Genomic DNA, 23,311 nt, shown 5'->3' with positions numbered 1-23,311 from the left:
TATTGGGAAATTTAAGCATCATTTTCACAAAATTAAATCAACTTATTTAGTTTACATTACTTTGTAACACTGCAAAATGAGAGTGTTCAAAAATTGTTGAAAAAAAAAAAATGCACAGGAGACATGGATGCCACAAATACAGAATCTCGAGTTGATCTGCAATTCGAGCACCAGATATCATCGAATTCCCAAAAGCAACATGTGTGGCAGGATGCTGGAAAACAAGGATATAAAGGACTACCAAAATTAGAGTCTCTTCTAATTTTCATATTTTTGCTGGAAAGGGTGTAGCATTTCCTTTGTTTATTGTTGTTCGTGGACATTGGCAAGTACTCTGGCAAATTAATACACGTAACGTAACTTTGGACACTGCGCAGTGGGTCAGGTAGCAATCTTCAAACTGTTTGCAAATAGAAATCATGCAGTTTCATTTTGTTATCTCATAAAAAGAAATACATTGAAAATAAAATATAATATGATAAATAAAAAAAAATCTATTCACAAAGTTGCAGCAGAACAAACACATATAGAGGTTGAAGGGGAAGAAAGAGGGATGATGAAAAAGGACTGGTGAAGTTCAGGAATTGGGGACAATTTGGAACAGTTACCCAGAAACCCAGGTCAGGACAGACTTATGCACAGAATAAGAAAATACATGTCATGTATCGGATGTTATGGAAACAACTTTTGGCCTCTTACTTTGGTATGAATACCACCAAGTTATCAGTCAGGATGAAAGGACATAGACAGAGGGTGTACACTGGCAACAAACAATATCCTGTTCCAAAACATGATCTACAACATAACAGTCATGACCTTGTTGTCTGTTTCGAGACGTGTCATCTGAATTCTTCCCCCAGACACTAGCTTGTCACAACACCTGAGGTGGGAACTGATGTAACAACATGTCCTTGGTTCTCAATTCCCAACTGGCCTTAATTATGTTAATTTCATCAGTCTCAGCTTTTCTTCTCAGTAATTATTCCTTTCTTCACTGCCTTTTATTTATTGGTCTGTCTATTCCCCCCCCCCCCCCCCCCCCCACACACACACATACCCCTTAAGCACAATCAATACACTTAGCTTTGGAATCTTATCAACTTTTTATGATGTTTTGATAGTAATCTCTTTCATGCTTATTACCGTACCTTCTCCCCCTAAGCTCTCAGGTTTTCAAATCTCGTCCAGTCCAGGGCAGTCACCAGCAATCAGTCTTTCCTTATCATCCTGTCTGGTAAGTCTCCCATGATCCAAGGTTCTTACTTTTCCAAACACTCCACATTTTCTAAACCTTACCAGTCCTTTTTGTTCATCCCTCTTCCTTCCCCTTCAACCCTTCTGCCAGAAGAAGGAGCCACTGGCTCCAAAAGCTTGCTAATTTCCTTAATCTTCAAGTGTGTGTGTTTTGCTGCCCCATAGTGAGTAAACATTTTATCTAACCTGTTACATTATATTTTCAAAAATTGATTGTTTCAAAGAAATACATTGGGAAATTATTGAGTCACTTATGGAAATATATATTCCTGTTTCTCATTACAAGATTTTTGTGAGTTTGAGTATAACTGGCCAACATCTGATCTTAACTGGCCAACATCTGATCTTTCGTACGCCTCAGCTTCAATTTAATTTCTCTTGGCCAGCGTATTGCCAGTTCTCTATATTCACGAGACACTGTGAGGACCTCCTGCTTATCTCTCCACTTCACAACATACTCCTTCCTTTGTGTAGCAGTACACTGCCTCCCGTTTTTTAAAATATTCGGACTGCTATTTATGGCAGATTATTCTGTGTGTTAGCTTGCAGGGTTCCTATACAGAAAGTTTGCTTTGCAGAATCTGCTCTGTAAGGCTAGTAGAGCTGTAAAAATGCCCTTTCCCTACCATTCCTTCAAGTAATTTGTGCATCAGTTTGGAAGTGTAGTCTTTCCGCTCCCGGGATTGGAATGACTCCTTACCCTCTCCCTTAAAACCCACTTCCTTTCGTCTTTCCCTCTCCTTCCCTCTTTCCTGATGAGGCAACAGTTCACCACAGGATCAACTTAACCAACACTTTTTCGACTTTTTTCATACCAGATCTCCAGTTGCTTTCTAGTTCACCTTTATCTCTCCCCATATATTTTTATCTTTCATTTTCATTTCAACCTCATGTTAAACTATCCACCTTCTAATACCATGTCACCCTCACAACACCCCAACAACAACCCCATTAAGTTTTATTTACATTCCCTCCACAAACATGCCTTCACCCTAGCCAGATTACGCTCGCATATTTTATTTTCTCAGGCTTGTCTGACATTTGGCATTACCCCCAAAGGCCTCACACTTAAAGTTCCCATCTCTGGCTGCAACCCTTCTTTCCATCAGTCCCTATACCAGTTCCAAACTGAACAATCCATTGCCCTCACCCACCTAATCCTTCACCTACACATCAACTCAGCCAATGAACACACCCGTCAACTCCTATCCTTAATAAAAGTCCTCAATCTTTCCTCTCCCACATCCACACCGGCTATTCAGAGCATCCTCCTACAGGCCAACCGCAAATTAGAACAGCATGCCACCCTTCACCTCAAAAAACTATCCAATCTCCTGGTTTCCCACCTCCGGAAAGGCAACTCACTCACCCTTCACAACCTTTCCAGCAAACCTCAACCTCCTCTCATTGCACACAAACCCAGTCTCTCCCATCTACTCAATCTCCCACTTCCAGCTCCACTCCCTCCAAAACCTCAAAATTCCAATCAACACAATCTGGAACCACAACACCCTAATTCAGTAGTTAACCTTTCCTCCAAACCTCTCTCCCTATCCGAAACCTCTGTTCTATCCAAAGGCCTCACCTTCAGCCCCACTCCCAGATTCAACCAAACAGCCCTCGTCAAAGATTTACTGTCCTACTCTCGTACTCTGCTGGAAATATCACTTTGCCACGAAGAAAAATGATCCTAATCCTACTCCCAATGATCCAACTCCCCAGGACACTATCCAAATTGAACCCTGCCTGGAACAGTTTCGTCCTCCATCACAGCAGAACCCAGCTCCTCTTCCTCAAAATCACCCTCTCCAAACCTTCCAGGAATTTCTCACTTCCAGCCTTGCCTCTCAATATTTCTTGAAAAACCTTAATCCTACTCCCAACATCATCACTGCTGAAGCCCAGGCTATCCGTGATCTGAAGGCTGACCGATCCATCGTCATTCTTCCGGTGGACAAGGGTTCGACGACCGTGGTACTTCATCATCGGGAATATGTGGCTGAGGGACTGCGTCAGCTTTCAGACAACACCACATACAAAGTTTGCCAAGGTAATCCCATTCCCGATGTCCAGGCGGAGCTTCAAGGAATCCTCAGAACCTTAGGCCCCCTGCAAAACCTTTCACCTGACTCAATCAACCTCCTGACCCCACCGACACCCCGCACCCCTACCTTTTCCTAAAATTCACAAACCCAATCATCCGGGCTGCCCCATTGTAGCTGGTTACCAAGCCCCCACAGAACGTATCTCTGCCTATGTAGATCAACACCTTCAACCCATTACGTGCAGTCTCCCATCCTTCATCAAAGACACAAACCACTTTCTCGAACGCCTGGAATCCTTACCCAATCTGTTACCCCCAGAAACCATCCTCGTAAGCATCGATGCCACTTCCTTATACACAAATATTCCGCACGTCCAGGGCCTCGCTGCAATGGAGCATTTCCTTTCACGCCGATCACCTGCCACCCTACCTAAAACCTCTTTCCTCATTACCTTAGCCAGCTTCATCCTGACCCACAACTTCTTCACTTTTGAAGGCCAGACATACCAACAATTAAAGGGAACAGCCATGGGTACCAGGATGGCCCCCTCGTATGCCAACCTATTTATGGGTCGCTTAGAGGAAGCCTTCTTGGTGACCCAGGCCTGCCAACCCAAAGTTTGGTACAGATTTATTGATGACATCTTCATGATCTGGACTCACAGTGAAGAACAACTCCAGAATTTCCTCTCCAACCTCAACTCCTTTGGTTCCATCAGATTCACCTGGTCCTACTCCAAATCCCACGCCACTTTCCTTGACGTTGACCTCCACCTGTCCAATGGCCAGCTTCACACGTCCGTCCACATCAAACCCACCAACAAGCATCAGTACCTCCATTATGACAGCTGCCATCCATTCCACATCAAACGGTCCCTTCCCTACAGCCTAGGTCTTCGTGGCAAACGAATCTGCTCCAGTCCGGAATCCCTGAACCATTACACCAACAAACTGAAAACAGCTTTCGCATCCCGCAACTACCCTCCCGACCTGGTACAGAAGCAAATAATCAGAGCCACTTCCTCATCTCCTCAAACCCAGAACCTCGCACAGAAGAACCCCAAAAGTGCCCCACTTGTGACAGGATACTTTCCAGGACTGGATCAGACTCTGAATGTGGCTCTCCAGCAGGGATACGACTTCCTCAAATCCTGCCCTGAAATGAGATCCATCCTTCATGAAATGCTCCCCACTCCATCAAGAGTGTCTTTCCGCCGTCCATCTAACCTGCGTAACCTCTTAGTTCATCCCTATGAAATCCCCAAACCACCTTCCCTACCCTCTGGCTCCTACCCTTGTAACCGCCACCGATGTAAAACCCGTCCCATGCACCCTCCCACCACCACCTACTCCAGTCCTGTAACCCGGAAGATGTACAAGATCAAAGACAGAGCCACGTGTGAAAGCACCTACGTGATTTACCAACTGACCTGCTACACTGTGAAGCTTTCTATGTGGGAATGACCAGCAACAAACTGTCCATTCGCCTGATTGGACACAGGCAGACAGTGTTTGTTGGTAATGAGGATCACCCTGTGGCTAAACATGCCTTGGTGCACGGCCAGCACATCTTGGCACAGTGTTACACCGTCAGGGTTATCTGGATACTTCCCACTAACACCAACCTGTCAGAACTCCGGAGATGGGAACTTGCCCTTCAGTATATCCTCTCTTCTCGTTATCCGCCAGGCCTCAATCTCCGCTAATTTCAATTTGCCGCCGCTCATACCTCACCTGTCTTTCAACAACATCTTTGCCTCTTTACTTCTGCCCGACTGACATCTCTGCCCAAACTCTTTGCCTTTACAAATGTCTGCTTGTGTCTGTGTATGTGCGGATGGATATGTGTGTGTGTGTGTGTGTGTGTGTGTGTGTGTGTGCGCGCGCGCGCGCGCGCGCGCGCGCGAGCGAGTGTATACCTGTCCCTTTTTCCCCCCTAAGGTAAGTCTTTCCGCTCCCGGGATTGGAATGACTCCTTACCCTCTCCCTTAAAACCCACACCCTTTCATCTTTCCCTCTCCTTCCCTCTTCTTTCCTGATGAGGCAACAGTTTGTTGCGAAAGCTTGAATTTTGTGTGTATGCTTGTGTGTCTATCGACTTGCCAGCACTTTCGTTCGGTAAGTCACATCATCTGTGTTTTTTTATATATATATATATATATATATATATATATATATATATATATATATATATATATATACAAAGGTCGACCTGCCAGCACTTTCATTTGGTAAGTCACATCATCTTTGTTTTTAGATATATTTTTCCTACGTGGAATGTTTCCCTCTATTATATATATACTTTCCCTATATATAATAGAGGGAAACATTCCACGTGGGAAAAATTATATATAAAAACAAAGATGAGGTGACTTACCGAACGAAAGCGCTGGCAGGTCGATAGACACACAAACAAACACAAACATACACACAAAATTCAAGCTTTCGCAACAAACTGTTGCCTCATCAGGAAAGAGGGAAGAAGAGGGAAAGATGAAAGGATGTGGGTTTTAAGGGAGAGGGTAAGGGGTCATTCCAATCTCGGGAGCGGAAAGACTTACCTTAGGGGGAAAAAAGGACAGGTATACACTCGCACACACACACATATCCATCCACACATACAGACACAAGCAGACATATTTAAGGTCTTTAAATATGTCTGCTTGCGTCTGTATATATCACTTTTTCAAACCAACAGCTCAATTCATGGAATCAATACTAGAAATAAGAATAATCTTCAAAAGGATTTAAAGTCACTTACTGTTGTACAAAAAGGTGTGCATTATTCAGGAATACACATTTTCAATAACTTGCCAGCAGCCATAAAAAGCTTAACAACCAATGAAATTCAGTTTAAGAGAAGCCTAAAGGATTTATTGGTGGCCAACTCCTTCTACTCCATTGATGAATTTCTCAGTAGAACCAACCGATTCTTTTCTCTCTCTCTCTCTCTCTCTCTCTCTCTCTCTCTCTCTCTCTCTCTCTCTCTCTCTGTGTGTGTGTGTGTGTGTGTGTGTGTGTGTAAGCACAATCTAACTTCCACATCATTTCAGTGCAGTAATGTGTTCATTGTAAATAAGAATTATAGTAGTTCTATTACACGTTTATTACCTTATAAATAAAAAAAAACTATTTTTATTTTAAATTCAGTCCAGTAGTGTTTGTAAAATGATTCTTTCATATAGTGTTCGTTAAAAAAATGACGATCATTCCACTTGGGACCTGTGGAAGGTACATTAGCTTATTTGTTTCAGTTGTAAATATTTGTCATGTATTATTGTTTTTCTGACATGTTCTACATCCTACCTCCTCACTACGGATCAATTGGAATGAAAGTAAATCTAATCTAATGTAAACATCCTGTAGAAACCTGTTCAAAGAATTAGGGGTCTATACCAACTACTCTACAGTGCAGTGTATACTGTTTTGAAACTTCTTGGCAAATTAAAATTGTTTGTGGAGCCAAGACTTGAAGCCTGAACCTTGCTCTTTGCAAACAATGCTGTTAATGCCTTAGCTATCCTGGCACAAGTCACAGCACATCATCACCACTTCGTTCCTGTCAGTACCTTTCCACTACTTTTTCAGCTTCATAGAAGCTGTCCTTCATAACTTACTGGATGAACATCCATACAAGAAAAGATACTGGGGAAATTAGAGCACTGCAGGAGCATGGCTGGTCAGAGGGTTTATGAGAGAGATGAATGAACTTTGCATCACTTAGCAGGACAACTGAAACTACCTCAGCTAATGACACACAGACAGGCATGGCTTATATGTCTGTAAGGATCTCACTCACTTCCACACGGACTGTGAAGTGGCAGATTATTCAGGACAGATGCACTTTCTTTACTTGCCCCAATGTTTCGCACTGCATTGTGACTCAGCTAACTGCCATGTTTCCTAAGCCAAGAAGAAGGAATAAGGCAGCTGTTAGCTCCTAATCAGTGAGTGTTTGCCCATGTGAAGGCAAGTGAGACTGAGCTGTACAGATAATGAGTAACTGGGAATGAGTGCCACTCACTTGGCTTTGCTGTGCAGGTGCAGAGCTCTAGTGGAGAAGTCCCACATTAATGAAAACTCTCTTAAATAATATTTATCTCATTCAAACCAATAACACTGTTCATGGCATCAATTCCTGGAATAAGAACAGTCTAGGTAAAGACTCAAAATCACCTTATTTGGTCTAGAGAGCTGTGCATTACTCAGCAACAGACATTTTCAAAAACTTGCTGATAACCATAAAACATGTAGTGACTAATAAAGTACAGTTTAATTGAAGCTTTAAGAACCAGCTGATACTGTTTTTATGTGATATCTAACCTCTGCACTTCTTCAGCACATTAATGCAGTCAGTGCAAGTAAATAATGTAAACTGTTTTCTTTCAACAATGGTCAAATACAATAAGCCAAGAACTATGTTATGCATTTAATAAAGTAAACACTTAATACTGCAGTAAATTTTGTATTAATATCATACAACTGAAAATACATTTAAGATTTTTTTAGTTATTCCACATCTCCACATCCTTCAAGACATTTAACTTAGAATCTGTGGAAGGAAAATTAGTGTATTAGTTCTTATAGAAACTGTGTTTTTATTTTTCTGATATATTCCCCATCCTTGAGGATTTCCTCAGTATTGGTCTGCAGAATGAAAACTATATCCAATATAATCCAAAAACAGTTTCATTGCATTCTCCATTGATTCTTGGCAGAGCATGAGAAAATAAAAAAAAAGACTTGAAACTTCCTGGCAGATTAGAACTGTATGCCGGACCGAGACACGAACTCAGGACCTTTGCATTTCGCAGGCAAATGCTCTTCATAGCAGCGCACACTCCGCTGCAGAGTGAAAATCTCATTCTGGAAACATCCCCCAGGCTATGGCTAAGCCATGTCTCCGCAATATCCTTTCTTTCAGGAGTGCTAGTGCTGCAAGGTTCGCAGGAGAGCTTCTATAAAGTTTGGAAGGTAGGAGATGAGGTACTGGCAGAAGTAAAACTGTGAGGACAGGGCGTGAGTCGTGCGTGGGTAGCTCAGTTGGTAGAGCACTTGCCCGCGAAAGGCAAAGGTCCTGAGTTCGAGTCTCAGTCCGGCACACAGTTTTAATCTGCCAGGAAGTTTCATATCAGCACACACTCCGCTGCAGAGTGAAAATCTCATTCTGGAAAAAAAGACTTTCTTAATTGCCATCACATATTTTAATTATTCACTAACCAGTTATGGCTTTTTGGACTGTAATAGAAAATATTTTCTTTTGTGGAAAATAAAATAAAACATTTGTATCTACTGTAACTACAACAAAGGAAGATGACAGAGCTAGATGACAAATTCACCATGGAAACTTTGTAAGAAGAAATGTCTCATCATTGTGGGGCATAGTGAGGATGATGTAACTACACACGTAAGTGAAAACAGCAGGGTAAAAAAGAAAACACATCCCTAACTGACTACAAAATATAAAATCAGGTGCCACATTCAGTTTATGATAACAAACGGGTCATGAAGGTGATTTCTATATAACTTTGTCTCCACTAGTGACCTGTTCCGGCTTTGCACAGGTAGCACTATGCATCTAAAAGCAAACAACTTGTCTGACATTGCAGTAATCAATTATATATACAAACCTTCCTTGTAAACCAGTCAGTTTATTAGTGAAGAACATATCAAAATCCTCAAAGTAGTCACTGAGATTAACATTTACATACAGACAGAAAAATGCGGTGAGGACTTTAATTTAGTAATATGTATGCATAGCCACCTCTGTCTCCAGGAAGCAAGAACTTGAAGGCTGGTGTTAAAAGTATTCTATTACATGTTTCTGTGAACTATGCTCTTGTCCTCTACAGGTAACTGGTTGCGTTTTCCTTATTTTACATATTTCTTCAAGACTGTTCTTCAGTAAGACACAAGTGTAGTTCAAAGATCTTACTTACATCAGCCTGTATACTCATATCTAAACAGAATCAGACAGAAAAATCACTGACATCCACACATAGCTCACATTGAAATCTGATAACAGAGCTCTGCCTTTAATCATTCTGTTGGTCATCATAATGAGAATAAGTACCCATCACTCTTGAACAATACACTTTTCAGAAATTTCTTACTTCTGTCTTTGAAGCATAAGAAGAAGATTATGATGGTGCTCTGAGCCCTTACGTCTCTGCCAATTCAGTGTTCAGGATTTGGAGTGATTAATAATTTTCTTCAGCAGGTACATCAAATCTTCCTTCTCCATGCATGTGTAAAATATTTTGAAGCAATGGTCTTTCAACATTTTTTTTATTACCAGCATTTACTGATAGCTCATTTATAATAGGAGATTCTGTCCCTTTCTTTGCCTTTCAGTAACTTGTGAACTGTAGACTAAAATCAGTGTGACCATACTCACTTCTTCCATTGCCTCCCATTATTTTTATTTCCCACAGAAAATTCATTGCTTTTCACTTTATCTGAAAACTTTCTCATCTGTCAATATAACGCAAGAAATAGAAAAGGAATTATGTAACACATAAATATACTATTATAGAACAGTTTCTCAATACCATGAAGCAACCAACAGTAGGGGGAGATGATAATTTTTATCAGTATAATGCAACACTACAAAGATGAAGTGGATATGTTTCTTACTATCTTTCTTTTTAACTACGAAGTAGTCAGCCACTTCTTTTCCTGTAATTGGTTTGTTTTACTTTTTGGGTTACAAAAGTAATAATTTCAACAACGAACTTACAGAAAAACAGGAAACAATGATCTCAAGACACTATAAAAGAACACTGTCTGTAGTAAAAGCTTTCTATACCAATTCTGCAAGAGAGTTCATTACAAAACAGAATAGGACACATATTTTCATTATAATACAGATAAATACATCTGCTGGTTACCTGTAAGTGAAGCTATGGTGCCTCCAAAATATTCAAATGCATCGGCACATGACGCAATGTCCACTCTTGCTTCCCATATTGGTTTTCCATTATTGAGAACTTCAAGATGGGCTATGTCTTCTAGATTGCTCCTTATTTTGCTTCCAACAGCAGTTAGCAGCTTTCCCCGTTCTGTGTTGCTGAACTGTTGAGAGAAGAAAATATTTTTTTTTATTCTTTTATGGTATCCACATCAAACTACAAAAAATTACCTGTCAGTCATTTCAGCTATCACGTAGTTTGGCTTTTTCCCTATACTGAAATGTAAAGTTTTAATACATTCACACGAAATTTATATTACATAACTCCAGCATGCTGGATATAGTGGGACAGCAACTCATTTTAGATTGTGATGCAAAAAGAAACAGCCATAGTCGTAACTAAAATTGATGTCTTGTTTAGTTGGTGACCAGTTTTGAGATACATCCTTTCTCAAATCAACCAATGTTTACCAAGTAAAATGTCCATTGTGCATGGTTCCAATTAATGTTCATTAACAAACATTAGTTGGGACCATACACATATGTGCCCACTTTATTTACTGATATTTTGGATTGACAAACACTGGCCACCAACTAAATAAACATCCATTTTAGTTGCAACTCTGACTGTCACTTTTAGCATCATTATTTATATTACTACCATGAATAGCTTTCTCTCTACATTGGTTAAAATTTTTAATAAATCTCATGATAGTTGTGACTGCAGAGTTAGGTCTGTGATACAAGAGAGAAATGTGATGAAAATTAACAAGTTAGTGAGTACAGCTAATTACTCAAACACACTGAATGGAAGAAGACGAAATCAGTTGAATTTATTAATGCAGTATAACACATTTCCAAAATCTTATTTCATTATACACTGATGTACACAAGATCTGATAATCCAAACAAGTAAGAAGTGTGTATAGGGTCAAGGTGTGGCTGATGGTAAAATTCTGTATATGATAAAAATTTCACACTGCGTTATCTTTAAAATTTCACATACATTTAAAAGTTGTTTCCTTTGCTATCTACTTCAAATGGAAGCTATTAAAATCTCTCTGAAAAGGAATTTCTACTCCAACACTGGCAACTAAAACATTACAGGTTATGCAGAATTGAACTCAAGCCAGTTTATTCTATTTTCCATACTTTTAAATCAGACTCAGATTTGATTAAACCATTTAAGATTCACTCTCAGATTTGTTACCTTATCTATAATGGATCATGGGACTTTTCAGGTCACAGAATGAAATGATGTAGTACTATCATATTCAATAGGAACTACAGAAGCGCATTTGAGACTTATTGTGAGAAGCTGGCATAAATGGTAATGAAGGTATTGGAAGAGATAACGTAAGAACAGAATTAAATGAAAAGAATGTTTGCTAATGACCCTGCAACAATGATAACACCGGTTCCTGTTTGCACAGTCGGTCTTGGCTAGCACTTATACGTGTGACCATCCAGATCTACCCAGCATTGTTGGCAAATGGGGTGCACTCAGCTCTTGTGAGGCAAACTGAGGAGCTACTTGACTGAGAAGTAGCAGCTCTGATCTTGTAAAATAGCCATGACTGGGAGAAAGGTGTGCAGAGCACAAGCATGTTGAAGTACAATTCTTCAGAAAATATATGAAGCAAATGGCGTAATTACGGTCATTAACTGGAGATAATGTATTTGGAGGATAGTGGCACAAAGTTTTGCATCAGGAAAAAATGAAAACTGGAAGGTTGTATAATTATTAGTTTTAAATTAAATACACCTGATGTAAGAAATCTGCCCCTAAGCACACTAATACCATACCTCTAAGAGCAGTAAATTTATCAATTTAATTTCCAATAGTTCCAGATCACAGAATTATGAATATTCCTCACTTTTGGTTCCATACTTTTTTACAAAATAGTTCTCCTCTGAAAGTCTCACAACTAATCAGTTAACTAATGAATCAAATCCATAAACAGGTTTTATGCTGTCTATCTTTTCTGATCTTAAGCAAAACTGAAAAATATCTAGCTGGTGTGAGTTTTATTCCTCACAAATTTTGAAAAGCTCCTCATAGCTGAATTGCTACTTTCTGTGGCCTTTCACTGTAACCCAACTGATTTAATGCTATTTATACAATGAAAATTGGTGACTACCTTGTTATTTTAACAATGAGTTAATTGTACTCTAATATTCATGAAAAATCTTCAATTGCTTGGTTTTGACTGATAAGACATATTCAGTAGCCCCTGGATATTTATTGCTCTTAGGCTGTGTCAAGATATGTTGGAAGTCACTATGCATGTGGGGCTCATACCATAAGTCTCCTGGCAGGATTTTCACACAGTTGATTACTCCCAACATATTCTGATCCAGCCAGAAATAATCAAAAAGTCTCCTGACAGAAGCCTCACACAAATTTATTTTGTCTGGCAAGATAAAGGTCTTCAGGGTTCCTCTTACATCTAACCAAACATTCTTAGTGAGTCAACATTAAAATGTGTAAAGTACCTGAGCAATATATGCTGGTGGTGGTGGTGATAGTAGCAGTAGTACACTGCCTGACAAAAAAAGTGGCACGGGGAAGAGAAGGAGGAAATGAAAGGAAACTTCAGAGGTTGTAAGCATTTGAAATGTTATTTCAAAGATTACAAAATAGAATCAAATTTATAAAGAACTTGCACTTATCAGTATGACACTGCACTCCATCTGACCTGTATGCATCCATTGATTTGATTGGGAAGGGTGTCATAAAGCCATTGCATCCTCTTCTGAGGCAAGTTGGCTCACACTGTTCTAATTGGTTCTTGTTATCCTGGATACTGGTACTGGGGTGGAGTTGACATTCAAGCTGGCCCCATAAATTTTCTATTTGGGGCAGATATGGGGATCTTGCTGGGCAGAGAAGTACCTCAACATTATACCAAAATTTTATAGAGACATGTGCCACATGTGGAAGAGCATTTCCTATTGACAAATAGTACCACAATACTACTTCATGAGAGACACAAGGGCACAGGATGACTGGAACATACCGTTGTGCTTTCAGACTTCCTTCAATCACTACCAGCGGTGACATGAAATCATACCCAATGATTCCCGCACCATGAGTAAGACAACTGTGCCACTTCAAAACATTGGAAGAATGAAACCGCGCTTCAGGTCACTGCCTCACTCCTGACAGTAGTCATCCAGCATAGTGCATAAACACAATTCATCACTGAACATGATTTGATCCCATTCAGTAGCAGTCTACACTTCTCAGTCAATGAACCACTCCAAATGAAGCCACCTGTGTTGTGGTGTTAACAGCAGCCCACACACAACAGGGTAATGTGTTCACACAACTGGAGGCAGAGGGCCAATGTGGGAGCCAGCGTCTGGCTTTGCCTGTTCGCCCTATGAGTGAAAAGGTGACCGTTCCTTCAGCAAGGTCCAGGCAGGCACATATGGATGGGGGAGTGTTAGTTATGGGGAGCTCCAGTGTTACGAGTATCAATGCATACTCGGATGCCTGCCAGGAGGCCTCATCCGAGATGTGGAAGTGGCCTTGCCTGCAGCTACTGAGCATGCAGGGTGCAGTTGTCTGCAAGTTGTGTCTCACATCGGCATCAACGACATCTGTCACATGGGTTCTAAGGCCATCCTAAGTTCATACGGGTGGCTGGCAGGGGTGGTGAAGCCTGCTGATCTCGCCCACAAGGTTCAACCAGAGCTTGCAATTTGCAGCACTGTCCCCAGAGTTGATTGGGGTCCTTTGGTTTCGAGCTGAGTGGAGGTCTCAGTCAAAGTCTTCATCGATTCTGTGATAGTCTTGGCTGCAGATTTCTACATGTGTTATTTGGTGGCGATTTGTAGGACTCCCCTTGATAGGTCAGGGTGGCACTACACAAAGAAAGCAGCTACTAGGGGTAACAGAGTAGTTGTGGGTTGCACATGGGATTGTTTCAAGCTAGGTGGTAGCTTGTGGTCCTCTGATGAACACTCTCCAACCAGTACGCAGAAAGGCATTTCAAACCACATTCAGCATAAAGACACTTTGACTGTCAACATTTAATCAGTAAAATATTGAAATATTCTTAACCAAGTTCCTGAATTTACTGCCCTCCTGCAATGTTCTCATACTCAAATTATTCTTGGGACTGAGAGCTGGCTGAAACCTGAAGCAGAAAGCACTGAGATTTTTAATGAGTCATGCAATGTATATCAGAAAGACAGATTAACAATTATTATGAAAAGGATAGTTGCTACTCACCATGTAGCAGAGATGCTGAGTTACAGTTAGGCACAACAAAAAGACTGTCGGAAAGTGAGTTTTCGGTAGGTGACAAAAATATTGTCTCTATTGAGGTTGAAGTTGAATGTGACAGTGAAGTTGTCTGGTCATGTGTGACAGGTCTAGGAGAAACCAAGTTAATTGTTGGATATTTTTACTGGCTACCAATATCTGCTGTGACAGTTCTAGAATCATTTAAACAAGGTCTATGGTCAGACCATGGAATACTAATTGGAAGTGACTTTAACCTAGTATAGACTGGGACATCTATGGATTCATTGCAGAGGTACAGACAGACAGTCTTGTGAAACACTTTTTAACACATTTTCTGAGAACTGTCTGCAGCAGCTTGTACAGCAGCATACACACAATGGAAATACCTTAGACCTTATCAAAAGTGTCAGTACAGAGATGGGGATTTGTGATCACGATGTTGTTGTTGTGGTCTTCAGTCCTGAAACTGGTTTGATGCAGCTCTCCATGTTACTCTATCCTGTGCAAGCTTCTTCATCTCCCAGTACCTACTGCAACCTACATCCTTCTGAATCTGCTTAGTGTATTCATCTCTTGGTCTCCCTCTACAATTTTTACCCTCCACGCTGCCCTCCAATACTAAATTGGTGATCCCTTTATGCCTCAGAACATGTCCTACCAACCGATCCCTTCTTCTAGTCAAGTTGTGCCACAAACTTCTGTGATCATGATATCATTAAGCAACTATGGTTACAAAAGTTAATAAATCAGTCAAGAAGGGTAGGAGAGTGTTGCCATCTCGCTTAGAAAGTAAACTGACATCACTTAGTTCCAGTGAGATGGACGAAGAAGAATTAAGGATGAAATTTAAACAGACTGTAAATCATGGTCTGGAGAACTATGTGCCTGGTAAGAGGATTAAGAAAGGAAAGACCACCACTGTATAACAACAAAATTCCGAAAATCCTGAGGGAGGAAAGGCTGTTGCACTCTTGGTTCAAAAGAGAACATGCAAATATGACAAGCAGTGATTCGTTTGCCTATGAAAAGATGTATGAATGAAGCTTACAACTGGTACCACTATCAAACCCTTAGCAAAAGACCTGACCGAGAACCTGAGAAAATCGCTAAGCAGCCTAAAGGCTTTCACCCTGTCACTTGTTGACCAGTCTGGTGTGGCAGTTGAAGATTGCAGAATAAAAGTCTAAGATTTAAATTTCACATTTAAGAAATCGTTCACATGGGGAATCATACAAACATACTGATATTTGATCATCAAACAGATTCTTGTGTGGACAGCATATTGATAAGCATCCCTGAAGTAAAAAACTCTATGGCAATGATCCATTACTTAGCTTGCATTTATCGTGAATCTCTTGGCCAGCGTAAAGTCCCAAGCAAGAGCAAGAAACAATGTGGTATGATTAGCTGATGAAATATGAGGAACAAATCATCAGTAGACAGAAGTGAGAAAGTAGAGGAAAGTTTACAATGTGACAGGGATACTGGTTCATTGTAGAACAGAAGGAAAGCACCTAGAATATGCCAAGAGGGAAGCTACATAGATAATAGATAAAGCTTTAAACTCGTCTCGAATGAAGAATGACTTTTGATAAGATGCAAATAACAGGGTAGTTTGTTTCAGAGTCCTGTGGCTGAAATGGAGAAGAGAAAGATTTAGTATTACAGTGAGGTACAGCCAAGATTCTGTATGTCAAATCTAGTGCTGCAATTATGGAATGGTGCCAGGTATTTGTCATATGAGGAGAGACAATGAGGATGCCAGTGGCTATATCAAAATAGCAAAGATTTGGCATAATAAGAGACTGGACTAATTTTTGTTTAATTTGAGGTGGAAATACTTTTCTAAATGTTTCGCTTACAGGTAGGCAGGAGAAAGATTTCCTGCATGCTGTAACCATTTACTCATCCAAATTTTGATACTGATCCAAGTTTATGCTGAAATGTTTCACCATTTTCATAGTGCAATCTGATACCGTCAAGAAGTACTGGAGGGGCTATTTCACAAAAGTATCCACTGATTAACTTTCAGTATGATATGAGGCTGACGAGTGAATTCTTTGGGTTTAGTTTAGAACCTGGCTTTTGTACCCACCATGATACTGATCAAAGATTGTCATTTACACCTGATACGGCAGCAGCAATGTTATTCTGGTTGGCATTTAGATAAGACTGGATGTTGTCAGATTATAAATGGGAGTTAAAAGAATGAAGCACAGATGAAATATCATTGATCTACAGCATGAAAAGAAATGGACCAAGGACCGAACTCTGTGGGTCTTGTGAGAGCACTAGTTTCCTTGATTATTTCTCCAACTTACAGAAGACTCACAAACATCTGTTTTTAAGATAGCTGTTGTAATACAAATTTATGAAATTTAACTGTTTAATTTCATACGTAATACTGCATGTTAAAAATGATTTTTACAACTTTGATCACATATATTTCAGAAACAGGGATAGGTATAAAGGTGTGGTTTGCGACATAATGTTCACCTACATCTAAAAATTTAATAACTATTTAACAGAGTTCACTGTGTGCATCATCTGTAGATGCACAATAAATATATAAGCAATATTCCATCCAGTTCCTTCCATGTTTGGTCTATCATGTTGTCATTAACATGTGCATTAACATGTGCAATTTCTGCTCTGATGCGAGCTCACACCACAATTCCTCCACTCATGTACCACTGTCTGTCTGTCAGGCGTGATGGTGGTTTGCTTCTGTAATGTGTGCAGAAGCTTTGCTGGACCATGACAGCAGATTTGGTCTCGTATCAACTATTCTACACATTGTGCCATCTGCTGGGGGTGGCCATCTTCACCAAGAACTATCCCAGGAAACAAAAAAACTTTAGGTGTGTGTGAACATTATGCTGCAAACTGCACCTTCTACCTATCCCATTTCTGGAATATACATGATCAAAATTGTAAAAATAATTTTGGAACACACTGTACATTGAAGTGAACAGTATCAAAACCTTTCTCAAATCAAGCAATATTAAAATGGTTGCTTTGTGACTTTCCACAGTACATTTGATGTCTTCAGTCACTTTGAATAATGCAGCTGCAGTGCTATGGTGTTTTTGGAAGACTGATTGATGTTTGTGATGGCTGTTATAAAATATTCCAAGATTTTAGACATTGCAGGTAACATGCTGATCAGCCAATAGTTGCCTGGTAATGTAGGTAGATCATTCTTGGCGAGTGGTCAAATTAAGCTTTGCTCCCACACAGTAGGATATGTACTACTGGCATGATAATATCAGCAACATGTTTAATTGTATCTCTGATCATTCCATCATTATCTACTGTCTCAGAAGAGACTTTCATGACTGCTTCCTACACTGTGTGTAGAAACATGTTTTAAGAAAAATGCATGTTTCAAGGAAAACGTGGTATCTTGTGGCTCATAATTTATCACAAACTGAGAGCTGGCTACTGTTGAGAAAAAGATGTTTAACTCATCTGCACAGGCTTGAAAAAACAGCATCAGACTTTGCCTTTCTTACACTGAAGCTAAGCAGTTTTCTCAGTATTTCTGAAAGATCCAACTTCCTGCACAGAACAGAATGAGAATGCCTGATTTTGGTGTTGTGCATGTTTTGCTTCACTTTGTTCCTGAATTACAAGAATTTTTCATTTCTCTTAAATTTTCTATGTGTAGAGTCTTGTTTACTCGTTATCTGGAACAGTGCCACAGTCAGTCATTCAGCACTAGCTCTGATTTGATAGAATGTTTAGAGGCAATGTTTTATCATATAATGCAATAAGTCAGCTCACTGTTTCTATACAGCCATGGACTATCTGAACAGTACTTTTGTAATTGGGTAGATAAAAAATCTAATCACCAAGTGGTGGCAGGGGAACAGACATATAAAAGGCATCCAAGTCAGCAATCTTTAGGAGCCAGTGGCTCATTCTTCTGCAGAAGGGTTGAAGGGGAAGGAAGAGAGGTGAAAGAAAAGGACTCTTGAGGTTTAGAAAAAGGGGTAGAGTTCAGAAAAGTCACCCAGAACCCCACTTCAGGGAAGACTTACATGACAGGATGAGAGGGAAAGACTTTCCTTCTCACCTTGTCTGGTAAGTAAGGTTTTCTGAGCACCTTTTCCGAACTCTACCCCTTTTCCTAAACCTTACTAATTCTTTTCCTTCACCCCTCTTCCTTACCCTTCAACCCTTCTGCCAAAAGGAGGGGCTACTGGCTCCGAAAGATTGTAAATTCTACTACCTTTTACATGTGTGTTCTCCTGTCGCTGCTTGCTGAGTAGATTTTTTTTAACTAACAAGTTACATTACATTTCCAAAAATTGATTACTTTCATTGATATATCAGCCCACGTAAACAGTAGTTTTGTATGACATCATCATTAATTACTAAAAGACTATTAAAATGACTTATCAGTTGAAACCAGTATACCTTTGTCCAAAAAGGGTCCAATATTCAGGAACACACATTTCAATAAATTGCCGGCAACCATTAAAAACTTGGTTTCAGATGAAACACAATTTAAACAGAGTTTGAAAGGCTTTTTGATAGGCAACTCATTCTACTCTGTAGAAGAATATCTTAATGGGACTGTTAGACCAGCTTAAGTAAAAATCTCTGCTAGGTTTCAGTTTTGACAGCATTTGGTCACAACAGTTAAGATTAGGTATTTTGTGTGTGATCAATTTATTAAAAGTGCATAACAATGTTTCATTCTGACAGAGTTTTAATTCTGTAAATATTAGTGGTTCCAGTTTACTGTAATGTAGTCACCTATTTTGACAATCTCTTAACAAATGGTCAGGGATGTAAGTATTGTATTCAAATGTTTTATGTTTTTTATGTTCCACACCCATGGCAATTACCTCATGGGTCTATGGAATGAAAACCGAATCCAATCTAATCTAATGTAGCTATTTGAGACTGTATGTGAGTATTTGGTTGCAATAAACTTTATAATTAAATGGTCTCACTGCTGTTTTGCACCAGTAACATGGCAAACATGAACATGGAAGTCTCTACTAGTATTATCAAGATTGAAGATGAGAAACTTATGACAGGAAGCCATGCACAAACTCTGTGATACAGTTATTCACAAACTTTATCCAACAGTTTAAACTAAAGTTCAGATTGATACATGATGCTCCCAAATACACTGGCGCAGCCACCCACATAATAAATACTTTAATGTCACTTACTATGTGTGTCTATCACCAAAGTATCTGCACTAATGTTTTCAATATAAATAATGCCCTTTGCCAAATTTACATAACCTATATGCTGACCACAGATTTCTTTTTCAATAGCTACTTCAGCCATTACACACGTTTCATTCATTACTTTCACAAATTTAGTATTAAAAAGCAATTTTAAGAGAGAGTGCTGAAAAGAAATGACTCCAATTTTTTTTATGGGAAAACTCTTAGAGATTTTTAAATAAAACAAGCTTTATTAACATTCTACATCTTTACTCTTCACACCTATACATTTATTTCTCAACATAGTCACTCTAGCAATGAACACATTTCTCCCAACAAGAGACCAGTTTGTTGATACCATCACTGCAGAATGTTTGACTTTGCTTATGTTACCACAACCTCTCCTCGGCATGCACTGCTTCATTACTATCAAATGAGGTCCTCGAAGGTGTTCTTTAAGTTTTGGAAACAGATGAAAATCAGATAGGGCCAAGTCAGAACTATATGGAGGATGATCGATGACAGTGAACTGAAGGAGACAGATTGTTACAGATACTGCAACACTCATGTGTAGTCAGGCACTGTCATGATAAAGGAGAGGAGGCCCCATGTGTGGGTGAACTCTGCGAATTCATGTTTTCAGTTTTCTGAGGACCTTGCAGTAAACTGACATGGTTACATTACACATCACACCATGTTACATGCTACAGCTCAGAACCATCTAGCAGGAGATGGTTGCAACTTGCAGCAGCAAAGCAGGATAGTCGATCAAGTTACCTGCATGACATGTAATACTTCAGTCAATCTTGAGAACAGAATAAAAAAATTAAGAGGCATTACTTTTCAGCGCACTGCTTAATTGACATAGAGAATATGTGGTAAGAATTGATACATCACAAGGTTAGTAACACTTCCTACATTTATCAACAATTTCATTAGATTATCAAGGCTACCTGCTATCATTAGTTTTAGAGTCAATGACTCTCAGAGTGTTATCATTAAAATTGAGACACACCTCACGAGATGAGGTTAGCTGGGAAACTCGGATGCTCTATTTGATGAGCCACTATTTTTTAGTTGGTATCTACATCTACATCTATACTCTACAGATCACTGCAAAGTGAATAGCAGTGTCTACTCCCATTTACCACACAGTTTTTCTTACAGTTCCATATTCATGTAGGATGTGGGAAGAATGATTGCTTAAATGCCTCTGTATGCTTTGTAGAAAGCCTAATCTGGTGTTTGTAGTGCCTATGGGAGTTATATATATAGAAGGCTGTAGTATATTTTCCACTTAACACTGATTCTTGAAATTTAGTAAGTAAACTTTTTCTGCCATAGATAGTCTAATTTTCAAGCAACTGTCTTTCATATTTTTCAGCTTTTCTGTGACACTACCCCTGTGACCACTCATGCTGACCTTCTTGGTGCAAGTTCAGTATTTCCTATTAGCCCTATTCTATATAAGTTCTGCACAGCTGAATGATATTCTAGGTTGGATCTGTAGTGACACATGAAAATTTGTTGATTTTTCTGCTTATTGCGAGCAGTCACCATAACCATTATATTGTCTGTGTATGCTTCCAGGACTGCCTCAATCTGTTATGTTTACTGATATTTCCAGATCTATGTTTTCTGAATACTACTTGCACTGACTTCACCCCTTTTGATTGATTCATTTCATTTCATATATAGCCTTCGTGGCAGGGTAAGCTGTGGTATTCCAATAACTCTATTCCCGCATGCACCATTGAAGAAGTTATGGCAGTAACACTCGGAACCCATACTTGGAAACATCAGTGACAATGAAAGTTTGATTCAAGTCTGGAGTTGAGCACAGGTAGCCCAATGGCTACAGCGACTGCTTGTAATACACACAAAAACCAGGTTTGAGTCTGTCTGGCACACATTTTCAGTTATAATTAGAGGCTCAGCGCATCCGAACAGTTTGGACTGATACTATATCAGGACGTTGAATCTTCAATTATTGCATTCTTAGCAATTCATGAATTTCATTTCAGTGCATTTAATTAATTTCATTCTGGGGTTGGCCACATTACTGGTTTGTAAATGATCTCCTTCACAGACTACTGCACTTTCCCAGTATCATACCAACAAATCAAACTCTAACACTTGTTGTACCTGCATTTGTGACTAAGTAATCATTCCATGTCACTGACTTGAGAATAACTCTACCTGACATTTCCCTTCAGAAACCCTCACATCTGGACATGAACAGAATTGTATCATGTGGAGATTACTCAACTGTTTTCATTCTGATGTTGGAAGATCCAGGAGTAACCACCAGAAATGGCACTTCCCTGTGGATATCACCAACTCTGACAGCAGAAAACCACAGACCATGGGGCACTTAGTGGATTGTCAGCTATGCCCTCTGCCCTGCACAGAAGGTCTTTTGCTTATGTCACTGGGTGCAGCTTAAGTTATAAGATTTTTGTTAAGAGTAGTGTAACTTAATAATTCTTTCTTTCATTTGATCGTAATGGTAATTACCAAGTATTGTAAATGTTTCCGATTCAGTTAAATAAATATTCCATTTCATACCATAACAACTGTTATACCCAGGTTTCTTCATGACTAGACTGCCTCCAATGACTCACTGATACTGCAGTCATAGGATAATATATTTTTGTGATATGTGTACTGTACAATTTTACATTTATGAATATTTAAAGCAAGTTGCCAACCTCTGCACTGTTTTGAAACCTTATCCACATCTTACTAAATATTTGTGCAACATTTTTTAGATAGTGCTTCATTAGAGGTAACTATATGGACTGCAAAAACTCTGAGGTTAATATTAATGTTGCCAGCCAGGTCACTAGCAAATTGATACCCTGTAGGATTGATCATCTGTTAAGTGTTCATGTGGCACTGTGAAGCGAAGAAATATAGCATTCAACTCATTGCCTTGATCAATGGATTTCAGAATGTCATGTGAGAAAAACTAATAAGGGCATACTTATTTGCTGCCATTAGATCTAAAATGTTTCTGCCATGAACAGAACTTAATATAGTTGTGCAAGATGTCTTGTAACACACACTGCTTAGCGAACTGTAATTATCCCTGTCAACTGTTGGAAAATTAAAGTCTCCTGCAATGTCTGACAGTACAATTGGAGAACAAGTATATTAGTGAGCTGTGGTTTCCTCTAAAAGTTTTTTCTATTAAATCTATGAGTGAGGGCTAACTGAAATTAACAAATTGCCTACCCTTGATTCTGAGCCTTGCTCAAAAACATCTTACATGCAGCTCTGGTTTCTCTCTTGGAGGGTTTGAGTTTCTTGTCTACTGCAGCAAAAAAATCACCTCAATTTAACATATGAACATTAACTTCCTTTCTTTACCAAGACACATCCTCAAAAACCAGAGACAGTCAAAACATGTCATTCTATGAGGGATTTGAGACATGCTGCTAATTTATGTCCTGCATTGATGGAAGAAACAACTGACTTTCAAACAGGCTCTGTGGAACTTTTAAAATGTAAAAGTGTAATTTTAAGCAAAATATTACTGCCAGAATCAAAAAGTAAGAAAACTATTATGCTAGTGAAAACAAGACAAGCCGCTGTACTCAATCTGGAGCATCATTCTTAAATTTTTTTTCAGAAAACAATGATTTTGCCATAAAAAA

General features: G+C 39.4%; 1 protein-coding gene across 1 annotated transcript in view; it reads right to left on the bottom strand.

Annotated features, from left to right (window-relative positions):
- LOC126481632 (4-trimethylaminobutyraldehyde dehydrogenase-like) overlaps window positions 1-23,311 on the bottom strand; it is a 160,670-nt gene that overhangs the window by 125,047 nt on the left and 12,312 nt on the right. Inside the window, exon 2 of the mRNA XM_050105533.1 lies at window positions 10,189-10,372. Coding sequence (XP_049961490.1) covers window positions 10,189-10,372 — 184 coding nt within the window. The remainder of the gene's footprint in view (window positions 1-10,188; window positions 10,373-23,311) is intronic.

This window comes from Schistocerca serialis, chromosome 1 (assembly GCF_023864345.2).
Source record: "Schistocerca serialis cubense isolate TAMUIC-IGC-003099 chromosome 1, iqSchSeri2.2, whole genome shotgun sequence".
In the NCBI taxonomy this organism is placed as follows: Eukaryota; Metazoa; Arthropoda; class Insecta; order Orthoptera; family Acrididae; genus Schistocerca; species Schistocerca serialis.
The sequence above is the reverse complement of the archived record's forward strand: the minus strand, read 5'-3'. Positions and strand labels throughout refer to the sequence as shown.